This window comes from Cynoglossus semilaevis, chromosome 1, assembly GCF_000523025.1.
Source record: "Cynoglossus semilaevis isolate Cse_v1.0 chromosome 1, Cse_v1.0, whole genome shotgun sequence".
Lineage (NCBI taxonomy): Eukaryota > Metazoa > Chordata > Actinopteri > Pleuronectiformes > Cynoglossidae > Cynoglossus > Cynoglossus semilaevis.
This window is the reverse complement of record NC_024307.1, coordinates 25,752,622-25,766,283: the sequence shown is the minus strand read 5'-3', so window position 1 is coordinate 25,766,283 and position 13,662 is coordinate 25,752,622. Positions and strand designations below refer to the sequence as shown.

The window sequence follows — 13,662 nt, the reverse complement described above, 5'->3', positions numbered from 1 at the left end:
CACAGTTTCCTCTTTCATGAACCCTTCCTCCAATTTAAAGGAAGACATTGTTGGTGGTTTTTTGCATTTTGGTAAGGTTGATGACCAAACAAATTATTTCAAATGCAGTAAAATGCTTCTTTTGATTCTATTTGCAATGCTCATTCATGTTCAGGGGCGTGTGTGGGTTGGAGTGCTACCTAAGGATCAATGCACAAGGGCACGGTGAATTTATTCGTCCTTCACACAGCCAATAATGACGACAATCAACCATTCACTGTCCCAGTCATACTGTAGCTACAGTCATTTTTAGATATTTTTATCTTTAGTTATAGAGATACTTTGCTGTAAAACAAGCACGCTAACTGCGGAGTCTTGGTCCCTGTGGAGTCAAACACATGAAGACTGTCTCAAACTCAGTGTCAGTGAACCAGTGTGTCCTTGGAATCAGGGAGAGAACATTGTCTCTGCAGGTTCTGAAGGTGCTGCATTTGGACATTCAGTGGAAACTCCTCTGATTCAGGCAAAGACCTCTCAGGACCTGAGGTAAGTTCACATTCACCTCCTCCACAGAAATTCATTAAAGCACCATGTCACGTGTTCACACTCCTGCTAAATGACAAATGAAGATATTCAAGTAATGATGATGAATGAATGTTCCGTGGCATTTTAAAACCTGTGTCTGCCCTCAATTATACCAAAAGAAAGAAAAAACGCACACGTGGCCGAGACCATTATTCATCGGCATCGGCGTGCTCCGGCAGCCTCTTTTAAGAACTTTGGCATCTAGCAGTTGGCTCGTTATCACACAAATTTAGGACTTGACCACTATATTAATTTCACAGCTGATGGGCGAGCTAATTAGTAAGTTACACTCTATAGCAGTCATGAATTGATTAAAGTGTGCAAAGGGCCCAGAGCGAGGGGCTCAGGCTGATGCTTATTTGCACCGGCACACTCAGGTGTACATACGTGATCTGTGGGCCGAGCTCAGCCCGAGGCGCCACACCCGCCGTCGCTCCATTAACGAGCTGTAACGAGTGTAGTTTGTCGTCCGACTGACTGATCCTGAAGGAAGAGCCGGGATCAAAGTTGGCAGAAAAAGCAGTGTTCTGGCAGCTAATTCCTCCTGACTGAGAGGAATACTGATGAGGTTCACTTTAAACACACACACACACACACACACACACACACACACAGAGGCTGAGCTCTGTGGTCACCATCTGCAATGTGTTAGAAATCTTAACGAGAGGCAACTGAACAGTGGAGAGACGCAGACAGCGATGTGGCGATCAGACCTGTTCATTAAAGATATTTCATTTGGACATTACAGCGGTTTAATTGTGTTTGTTGGGCTTCCATTAAAACACAAAAATATCTGTCATTTCTGCAGGCACTTGGCAAAATGACTTTCATTAACGCATTTCTGAAATATCTCCAACGAAACAGGAAAGTATTCATCCTGTGATCTGGAGAAGGAAACAAGGGGAAAACGAAACTTTGATGAAGCTTCTGCATTTTGCTCTTGTTTATCACATTGGGTATTTTTTTATTTAGAAATGAAAAAACAAAACATTCTTCATATCTAAATACTGAAATAAATAAACACCCGGGCAGTTTATTTATAACTGACTGCTCTTTACGTTCCAACAGTATCTCCCAAGGTTAAAAAGGCAATCAGAGATAGCAGACCTCGTGCTCTTGTGGGGTAATGAGCTGCGCAGGAAGGACACACACACACACTTTCATACTATATATGAACACATTGAAGGGTTGATCAGAATACCTGTCCATCTTAATATTTTGGACATAAAAGCAAAATGAAGCATTTTTACACAAGAGGAATAAAAGTATAAGATGTACAGACAAGGAAGCTCAACACTGTAACAAAATATCTGAACACAGTAACACACGTATCTCAACACAGTAACACAAGTATCTGAACACAATTATGAAGTGAAGCCTCAGGTGATAAGAGTTGATAATAATAATAGTAGTAGTTATCGTAGTAACACTGGTTTGTACCTGAAGGTGACATTTTAGTAAACAATGGTTTACTATGAGCAGATGGGACGGAGATTACACTAGGATCAGATGATCACAGGTGGGTAGAGTAGCCAAAAATTGTACTTAAGTAAAAGTACTGTTACTTTAGAATAATATTACTCAGGTGGAAGTAAAAAGTAGTCATCCAAATAATTACTTGAGTAAGAGTAAAAAGTACATTGTGAAAAAGCTACTCAAGTACTAACTATTGAGTAACTATTTTTTTAGATGTATTTATGTATTATGTATTATGTATTTAGATGTATTATGTATGAGAGTATATCGCATCAACAAAATAAAAAACAAAACTAATTAATTAAATACCTTACAATATAAAATAATCTTTTGGTAAGTTAAAGTACTCCAATAAAAAAATAAAAATCAATGAAATAAAAAGTACAAAATAATTAAATATTTACGAAATAACTTAAATTACAGCACAAGTAACAAAAACTTCCAAAGCTCTGGACCTGTGGATAAAAACACGTCTTTGAGGCTACAAGCAGATCGAGCTCAGCACAGAGCACTCATGTAACAGGGACAAAACTAACAGGACAAACATTCGCCTATCCACAGCAAAAAGGAAAAAAAAGATTTGTTGGTCAACCTTGCCGCAACATGTTTCCTCAGATTGGACGATGAGCTTTTTAAAGCTGAAATATCCGTCTGTTTGGGCCGACACAGAAGACACCGCACGATGAAACTGCTGTTTCGCACTGTTTGTTTCGTAAACGTACTTTCAATACGAGGCCACAGGTGTGCCTCCTTGTCTTTGTCAGCATTGCTGACCGTTGATTCCGCCATTTTCTGCTGTGGTGGATATTGACCGCGAAACTAATCCGTCCCGCCACCGAGATCGAGTATGGACACGTGACGAGACCGCGCAGCAAGGGCTACATTTCATTGGTCACAGTCGCGCGGTAGAGCCTTGGGCGGAGGTCACTCTCTGGCAAAATAAAAGTAGAGATACTGGATCATGGATCTATAGAGAATATAGTTAAAGCTTTATCCAGTATCTCTGTAACGAGTAATGAGCTCAGTATAGCCTAATGTAGCGGAGTAAGAGTACTGTTTTTCTTTATAAATCTACTCCAGCTCTACCAAAAGGTCATTCACCTGTTGCTGCACAAACTGCCACCGAAGATTAGATCTTGCATTACAAAAATTGGACAAAAAGATAAACCAGAAAAGGTCTATTTCAGTTTTAATTACAAAAACATAATGTTAATCTGTCTTTGTTTTTCTGTGCCAATGTGACAGGTAGAACAATTAACTGCTCTTTCACTGGGGGGCAGCAAGAGGCTATAAAAGGCCAAAAGAAAATCTTGCATTCAATCAGATAAACAAAATTACAGCGGAGAGTTTATCCCATCAACGAGTACATAAAGAATTGAATATTTACGAAATAACCTAAATTACAGGCCGAGTAACAAAACCAAAGCTCTGGACCTGTGGATAAAACACGTCTTTGAGGCTACAAGCAGATCGAGCTCAGCACAGAGCACTCATGTAACAGGGACAAAACTAACAGGACAAACATTCGCCTATCCACAGCAAAAAGGAAAAAAACATTTGTTGGTCAAACTTACCGCAACATGTTTCCTCAGATTGGACGATGAGCTTTTTAAAGCTGAAATATCCGTCTGTTTGGGCCGACACAGAAGACACCGCACGATGAAACTGCTGTTTCGCACTGTTTGTTTCGTAAACGTACTTTCAATACGAGGCCACAGGTGTGCCTCCTTGTCTTTGTCAGCATTGCTGACCGTTGATTCCGCCATTTTCTGCTGTGGTGGATATTGACCGCGAAACTAATCCGTCCCGCCACCGAGATCGAGTATGGTCACGTGACGAGACCGCGCAGCAAGGGCTACATTTCATTGGTCACAGTCGCGCGGTAGAGCCTTGGGCGGAGGTCACTCTCTGGCAAAATAAAAGTAGAGATACTGGATCATGGATCTATAGAGAATATAGTTAAAGCTTTATCCAGTATCTCTGTAACGAGTAATGAGCTCAGTATAGCCTAATGTAGCGGAGTAAGAGTACTGTTTTTCTTTATAAATCTACTCCAGCTCTACCAAGTATAGTGATTTAAAACTACTCCTAGAAGTATTTTATTTTGAAAAACCTACTCAAGTAAATGTAACGAAGTGTAATTCGTTACTACCCACCTCTGCAGATGATGATAAATAATAAGTAAATAAGGATCGATAGATGGGTGATGTCAGCAAGGTGTTCTGATTGCCACTGATTGTCACTAAATGTCAATTTGAGATTAAGCTGGATCATGAAAACACGTTTACGAAAAACTACCATGAAATAAAAAGTCCAGTTCAAAGTTGGTTAAAATCGAGCTATTACTAGCCCAGTGTGTTTGGTGCAGTCGTGAAAACGGCTAGTTAGATAACGACTTTGTGATGGGTGTTATCAGTTATCTGCGCTATTTAAAAATGTTTTTACAATGAAAATCAAAGGCTTTTCCTGGTCACACTGTGCCTGACAAAAAGATTTAAAATTTACATTAGTCAGAACCAAACATTTTATTCTGAATTTTGAGGGCTTGATGGCCCAGTTAGGAGTGCATTACCTCACTACCCCACAAGGGGGCATAACCAGCTCTGTCGGACTGTCTTTTTTGCAGTCAAATTTAACTCCACTGAAAATATTATTCATATTTTTTTCAGCTTGCAACAGCATGCTAATATATCAGATTAGCATAATAACAAAACTAATTGAATGCATATTGTTGGATTGTCGGTAGAACCACCCGTCATTTAAACCAACTCCTCTGACATTTTGCAGAACATCACTGTTTTTCTTTTCCATTTCATGCCTAAAAGAGCTCCACCTCCTCCATTTAAATCAATTTCAATTTGTTTTCTACACTCCAAAGATTTGAGAGTTTCCTGTGAAAGGCTGAGTCAACGGGCAACTGGAGTTTGTGAATGGTTTTGTGCGAGTCTTCTCCTCCTCCTCTTCCTCCTCCTCCTTTGTACTCACTCGCTGTGATTAAACCCGACTAAGTAAGTGACAAAGACCATCTGGATTCACAAGGTCCCAGAGAGACTTTAAAATTTAAAATCCGTCCATAAAAACTGCCATAAAAACGTAATGCTGAGGATTACATCTGCACGGAGACCGTGAAGGACACAACAGAACAACAAAAGTGAATCCATGAGGAAATACCAAAGACAAAAAAAAAATAGACAAGAGGAAAATCCTAACCTTCTTTATGAATATGATTCTTTAATCAACAGCTCAAATACAGTCTAAAATAATGGAATAAGACGAAACAAACAGGATCTCATATCCGGCCTCTAACCCCTTTATTGTTAGTTATCTTCAGTCCAAGTGTTACATCCGTCAACATCGAATGTTCACACTTTATTTATCTTGTTAATCTCGACTCCACTCCCATGTTGCGCCAACAGTTCGTCGTTATACTGTGTGATGGCACAGTCAGTAAATAACCAGGGAGAATGGCCTTTTAATTGAATATGGCGGTGTAAATCAGTTTTTTCGCCTGACATGATGACATCACATTTATTAATTACAGCCACAGCTTCAGAAAAGATTGACTCACCCACATAAAAACTCTCTGACATTTACTTTTTCTCTCACTTTTCCCACCGTTTAAGTCCAACTTTGTCTGACTCAAGAACCTGACCGTGCATACCTGAAAGGCAAACGTCAGAACCAATCAAATTTCACCATTTGCTTGAACAAATTATATTTTGTTGATAATATAGGAGATTGTTTTAAGATTTTCTTTTACCTTTACCGGTGAGGAGACGATAGTTTAGCTGTAAGCTGTAAGTCTTTTTCGGTAACTTTTTAATTTTACTTGGCTAGTGATGTTTTGTTATATATACTGTATATATATACACGCTTACTTTTAAATTTTTTCCCCTATGTGTTATTTACCAAGATGCTAATCATTAGTCACTTGCTTGAGTTTTGGCAGTTGTATCTTCCTTTTAACAAATGTTGCAGTTTGTTGTTTTCGGTTGATGTAATTTATTTTTTTATAATTATCTAGTCTAGAAGAACTATCTTTTTAAGGAGTCGCTCTTTATAGACAGGTGGTTCATATTGGGTTAGTAGGTGGCAGAACTGCCACCCATTGTTATCGATAAACATTTTCACCCGAATTTAAAAAAGAAAAGAAAGCGTCACTGCAGATGAACACACGCTCATACAGAATATTTAGTGGAGATTTTACACATGACTCAAAGGACTTTTTTGTAATTCTTTTCATTATATTTGACATTTTATACTTTTCAACCATTTCTCTTTTTAATAACTTAAATTTTTTTAGATGCCATTGTCTAATTAAATTTCTTTCAAGGAGAATTGCAGGATCACACATTTTTATATTCCTTTCTGTACAGTGTGTACATTTTATTCGCTTCTTTCTTCTATCCTCAACCTGTAGAGACGTGTCTGTTCAGAACAGAGAGTAGAAAAGTCTTGGATCAATACTGCAAACAATCTCCATGTATCCATTTGAGTCCAAACACAGACACTGCAGGAAGACAAATCTAAAGTCAAGCCAAAGCAGAGTCGACAGCGAAGTTTGGTCTGTTTTCTGAACAGAAAAGCAGAGGTGCAGCCCAAACAACCTTATTTCTTTTTTATTTTCTGTGCTCCACTAGCCGAGGTCCTCCTGTGTCATGCCTTTATAGTCTGTCTGCAACGCATCCAGTTGCATCGCCCGGGCTGCTTTCAGGATTGTCTGAGCCGTAGCTGTGTCCACGCCGGAGTGACAGCTTCATTAAGGAGATAAAAGCAGGAAGAGAACACACTCACTTTACTGTGCTCAGACCTTTACCTCCAGTGTTGTGGCTATGAGATGAACTGCAGAAGGAGACTGTTGTTGTCTTTACTTTTCCTCTGTGATGCAAGGAAAACAGGGCTTCTCTACCAGTGCGTAAGTCTGTCTTGACCAAGTGGGGGAAATGTGCATAGCATCTCATATGGAGTTTGCTTTAACAGAATCGAACAGAACACGTGACAGACTGTGAGACTAAACCTGGACAAAACTCTTCTTTTGTCCATGTGTATTTAGTTAGATTTAAGCCAGTGGTTTCCAAAGTCGTAGCGCTGTGGTACAGGAGGGTTAGATTTGAATTTCCATATTTTCTTTTAAAATTTTATTTTATTGCTTTTTATTGGACAATGTCCCATCTACAAAAAGAGGGCGCTATTGGGGTCCATTGATTTAGGCTATATCTTATATCTAATCTAATAAGGGTTGATTAGCTTTGGAATTAGAGCGAAGGAAGTCTCTAACAAAGCAAACCTGTGTTTACATCAAATCCACAGTTATGTAGATCCAGAGAGTATGTAAATCCAGAGTTATTTTTCAGGAAGTTCATATGTTTTCCTATTGAAGTGCAATAACAGTTGTTTTCTGAGAGAGCAGTCTGCTGAAACTGCTCAGAGGAGAGGTTGAACGTCTCCCCACAGGAGGATGGAAGAGTGATTATTAGGTGAGAAATGATTTGGTCTCACACTAGCCAACTGTCCATAATGAGTCAGCTGAGAAAATGTGTTCCATATGAAACTGCTGAGGGTGATGGAAACACGGAGCATTGAAAACCGTGTGAGACAGACAGACGTCGGGCAGATTCATCGTTAGTTTAGTTTATATTTGGGCTGGTATAATGAACAAGGGATTTTTTTTATATTTGCTTTATTACTGAGAGATAATCACATCTGCTGTGTGCAGTTTAATTAAAACATACGGGGGTGTCCACAATCACATTGTTTATCTCTTGTCAAAACTTAACTTCACGACAAAGCCCACTCAGCCTTCACAGCTTCCTCTGCACACTACATATATAGATATATATATACAAATATATCTCCCAACATATCATGTCCATATAAAGCATAATTTGACTTCTGCAAAGTTGAGGTGGAGAAGAATTGTTCATCTAAGCTTCTGTAGCAGGCACAAACATTTTTCCATTAAAAATTCTAAACCTAGAATTATACATTAGATGGTTTTTAAGGTGGTGAGTAAACTTCCAAAACTCAAGGAAGATGCTAGAAATAAAAAAAAAAAAAATACAGACAGCTTATGTTTTTATTTGAAATAATAAAACCTGTTTCCAGTTAGGGCTCCTGCACAATAATCCTGCTTTAACATTTCCACTGACATAGTGGTAAAGTTATGTCAATATATATATTACATTTTGTACATTTTAATTAACATATTTTCCGTCATTAAAAAAAAAAAAAAATACAGACAGCTTATGTTTTTATTTGAAATAATAAAACCTGTTTCCAGTTAGGGCTCCTGCACAATAATCCTGCTTTAACATTTCCACTGACATAGTGGTAAAGTTATGTCAATATATATATTACAATATTACAATTTTAATTAACATATTTTCCGTCATTATCCACAGATGATTTTTTTTCCTCTCTTTACTTTACTGAATTTTGAGCTGACAAATTACCGTAAAAGTAATTCTTTAAGCTACAAGTTTTAATTTCCCACTTATATTACTGTATTCATTTTGACATCACTGTGTCCAGTTCGTGTCTCAAATCGTGGCCCGTGGGCCACTTCAAGCCCAAGAACCTGCAACATCCAGCCCATAATTAATAGTAGTCAATAATTATTTGATTTTGTGCCTGAGAATTTCTTATTATTTTCAACAGTTTTATTTGCTGGTTTATGTAGATCTTTACATTTACAGTGAGAAGAGGATTTTTCTCGGGCCACAATTTGTCCTAATTTGAATATGGGGGGAGTATGGGGGAATATGGGTCAGGAGCAGATAGATGGAGCGTTCGTGTGAACTGAGATAAATGACATGTAAAAGTCATGCATAAAGGCTAAAATGCTAAAATGCTTTTATCATTTTCTATTGGGGAAACATGGGTATTGTGGGGAAAAGGCATAATGGTAATATAAATAAATTTTATAATTTGGAAAAGTATGGCGGTCCGAATTACAAAGCTTAACGTGTCGCATCCGCCCCTATAGAGTATTAAACAAAAACAACTTTAAAAAAAAAAATTCTTTTTGTATAGAACGTCTAATAATGTGGCCCCCAAACACATTTGAGTTTGAGACCCCTGCTCCAGACCGTTGTCATTTTACTGCATTCTTTTAAATTAGCATTGTCTACAATCATCACAATGACCTATGAAAACAAAGCTAACCTTTACCTTTGCTACAGACACAGTAAACCTTGTTTATTTTAATTAACGTCATCCACTGTGACACCGGCTTTGTCCATCTAGAATGTGCAGTCCAACAGCGCACTCTCTCTCTCTCTCTCACCCTCCTGTTCTCCGTCACTGTGTGATACACTGTGACCTTTCTGTTGATGTAAATGTCATGGTAAATGCGGCAAAAAAATATAAAAGCTGTTTGGATGGTGCTGAGGATGAAAGACAGAGTATGCTGTAAAACGGCCTTGATGACTGAAAAAACACTAAAGTACTTTATCATTGCTGAGATACAGTCATATGGAAGTTTGAAATAAAGAGCCACGTTTTTGTTTAATTTGTTGAAAATATTTAAAAAGGTAATTTCAGCTTGCACTGTGACCTTAAAAAATATAATATAATAATATTTAAATGAGTTTATTAGATTAGATCAGTCTTTGAACAAATGTTGTAGCGCTCCCTTAAATCTGCATCCAGGGGGAATTTACATTATTTAAATCTGCGTCCCATAAGTTGGACCTGGGGGTTAAGTGCTCCTAATATCAGACAAACAGAAACACAGTGATCTTGTTGTGATCTTTCATCTAATTTGTACTGATCTGTTTTTTTCTCCTGAGTTTCCTAATAACATTATTCCATGAACTCACTGCATATCACTTATTTAATTAAACATTAAGATAATTGATGGTTACGATGCTTTAGAGCCACAACATGAACAGAAAAAAGACAGGAATTAGTACCAGGAACTACTGTCAGGGAATTTAATGATGAAAAATAAAAACTCTTTGCAGTGACGTTGACGTTGATATCATCGCCAACGGTTTTTTTTTTGGATGCTGTGTGAGTTTTAATGAGTCTTCAACCAATCAGGACAGCTTATGCTGTAAAAGCCAACTCAATAGTTCCAGTACTGACTGTCAAACCTATAGGGTTCAAGAATGGTCTTGGACCCTGCAACTGAACCACTGAAACTTCCTGCATTTTATCTTATTTTCTGCCTCTTTCTGGTGAACGCAGCATCACTGCGTGTGTGATCTAATATAATTTGACTTTGTCTTGTTGATATAACATCAATATTACATTGATTTTTACACGTAGCCCAATGTTTTACCTGTTTAATTTTAATGTAGTCCACTGACACTGAATGGGTTTTGTGAATTTGGGCTGTAAAAATAAAATTGACTTAGCCAAACTTTCACAGAAATATAAATGAAAAGCCTAAGCAATGTATGCTGATATTCTAAAAAAATAAAATCCATTCCTGAACAGCTACAAAAAGCCACTGTTAAAATATTTTGGCTTTTTTCATTTTAGATGTATTTGTTTTTCTATTAGAAAACACCTATTAAAGCTGTATGTTTTATTTAGAAGTCATTGAAAGCAACTTAGAAAATCAATACTGAAACGTATTGATTTTCTTAAAGATTAAATGAGTTTATATTAAATACCAGAGCAAATATTGCAAGTGTAAGTCAAAGGTACCATAACACAGAAATGGACTTCAGGGCTATATTAAATACAACCAAAAAGATAGCTAAAAGTTAATAATTATATACCTAAAGGTTAGCTTAACCTTAGCTATGTATGAGAGGACCAAAAGAACCAATGATAAAAGATTTTTTTTAAAATATGTATAAAAGACATAAAAACAATACTTGGTAAAAACAAATAAATACGAAAACCAACAACCACAAGTGAATATTGCTCTAAAGCCTAAAAAGCCTTTAGTAAAGTCCATGCAGCAGAGTTTCTTAACCTGAGATTAAACACTTATTTATTACAAAGCAACAAACAATATTTTTAGCTTGAATAAATAATAATCAATTGCAGAAACATGTATTAGTCTGTTATGGAGCAGTTCCATCTATACCAGCAGTTCCCGACCTTCTTTGTTCCAAGGACTGGTCAGCCAGTACCACCTGTTACTACAGACTAGTACCAAGGTGCTGAGCATTGAAGGGTCATTACATTTTCAAAATAAATCATCTTTTAGACTCTAGTTTTATCAGAATCTGAATGACATATTGTTTTAAAATATTGCCAGTAAGTAAATAAATATGACTGGATTTTCTTTAAATTAAGTACATTAGTCAAAATTTAGCAAATGTTTTCACTGTGTCTCACTGCAGCCCGATACCAAATAACCTATGGACTGGTAGTGGTCCGCAGACCGGGGGTTGGGGACCCCTGATTTATACAGTTTTCCATTTACAACCGGCCCTTCAAGGGGAAGTGTATTGCTGATGTGGTCCCAGGTGAAAATGAGTTTGACACCCCTGCTCTAAAGAATTTGTGTCACATACTTGGCACCAAGAATGAATCCTTACTGTTAATACTGAAATGTTTGTTCTGTTTTTCTGCAGCAACAATGTTCAATATGAATTGCTAAATTCAGGAGTTGTTGTCATGAAGTGTCAACAGGAAGCAGAAACGTCACACCGCTGCTTCTACAGCCCCTCACATTAAACTGAACAATGCTGTGAGGTGTTTTAAGAGCACCACAGACAATTCCTGTAATGCTTTATTTTGGACTGTATCTGAAATGAGCACTCTTGGAAATTGAGTGCTTTGTCTTCTGGCCAGAATTAGCAGAACACGCACTGACCTTGGCGGGACTGTTGGTCCTTGCTGGGACTAAAAAGTTTGCTAATGAGGAGGAAGGCTACAACTCTCCACGGCTCCACGGTGGATGTAAACGATGAGTGATGCGGATGATTCTGTCGTGGAAGACGTGAAAACGTGTGTGTGATGTCCTTTAAAGGTAGACGTTCAGACTGTGTGTGTGAGCAGATATAATGAAAGTGTCCTGCAAAGTTAAAAGCACCAACACTTAAGTTGTCATTACTTTGTCTTAACGGCCCTTCACTCTGAACAATAGGTAATCAGTGAAGGCTTGACGAATAATTATTTCAATTATTGAGACTGAGTGCTGTGGTGCACATCAGATATCTGAGGGAGTTAAAGGAGGTGGGCTGTTTCTGTGGCACAGCTAAACTCAGCAACCTTCTTTAGGACACACCAGACCAGCTACCTAATCAGCCAATCAGGGAGCAGATAGACAAGATGGAGAAGAACTGATGATGGAGTTGAAGAAAGGTGTTTTTCAGATGATTTTGAATGGTGCATGAGGCCGCAGTAAAATGGATCAAAAGATAATAAAAAAGCAGCATCTAGTGAGTGCCCATGAGTGGCAGCTCTCACAGCAGACTATGTCTTGTTGACGCCACAGGTCAGAGGAAAAATGACCAGACTGGCTGGAGATGATGGACTGGCCACAGTCACAGAGGTAACTAGTTGTTACAATGCAGAAGAGCCTCTGTGAGCACACAACGGGTTAGAGAAGCATGAAGTCAATGGGTGGCAGGGAGAGCAGAAAAAAAAAAACACACACTGAGTATCAAGAGATTTAAGGTCCAGTGTTGTGTTTAATACTACAGCTGTTAAAAAAAAGTTAAAGGAAAAATCATATATAAAAATCTTCAGGGCAGTCTTCTTTGGTGACAACTTCTCAATAACTCCTCTTGTTAATCCTACTTTGGGTATTTGTACTTTATTTAGGTTCCTAGCCCCTGAAGTAAAGACTAGGGCTGTTGAAAATGTACTGTCTTCTGACTGTAGTAGTATCTTAGGGTAGCTGTGTATTAATCAGGATTAATCATGATCTATATTAATCACAATTAATCAAGATAAATCAAGTTTCCAGAAAATAAAACCCCATTGTTGTCTGGAAGAGCAACAGCAGCAGAATCTGTTCTGACACGTCATGTCAGGCGTCTGACACACTGGAACTGAAGCCTCCACAAACACATGCTTGATGTTGAGATGGTATTTTAAGCATGAAGCTGTTGCTAAAACTCTCCTGCAGTGTGTGTAAATAACAGCAAATGAATTGACTGTGTACTAGAGTAAAGAAAACTGGATGAAAGGGTAGTTTATTGCAGTGGTTCTCAAACTGTGGTACGGGTACCACCAGTGGTACATGAGCACTCTCTAGTGGTACGTTGGGGAAATTCATATTTTCACATTTACATTTTCAATTGAATAAATCTGAAACATACCATGCACATTAATACAACATTTAAACATCTCTCCTGTGGTGGAAGCTAACAGTGAAGGCCTCTGCTGCTGTATTCTAATGTTGGTCATCATGGTGATACTCAGAGAGATCAATGTTTTCTCAGTTGTTTTTTTTCTCAAAAGTTTGAGAACCACTGGTTTATTGGATATACTGTGGGAGGTATGACGCGTACCTTTTTGACAGCCTTCGTAAAACTCTCAGTGCCGTCTATTGGCCCTTTGTTAGAAAAGCAAGGAAATGACAAAGGCCAGATACAGGACTGGTGGATGTTGTTTCTCTTTTTAGCTGAGCTACTTGAGGAGGAAAAAATCAACAACCGTCATCCCCACTAGTGTAGAGCACCAACTGCGGTGGGTCAAACCCACGTTTCA

The 13,662-nt window shown here is 38.1% G+C and overlaps 1 protein-coding gene across 1 annotated transcript in view; it reads left to right on the top strand.

Moving 5' to 3' along the window:
* LOC103387458 (zeta-sarcoglycan) overlaps positions 1–13,662 on the top strand; it is a 55,682-nt gene that overhangs the window by 33,828 nt on the left and 8,192 nt on the right. Inside the window, exon 6 of the mRNA XM_008322126.3 lies at positions 453–525. Coding sequence (XP_008320348.1) covers positions 453–525 — 73 coding nt within the window. The remainder of the gene's footprint in view (positions 1–452; positions 526–13,662) is intronic.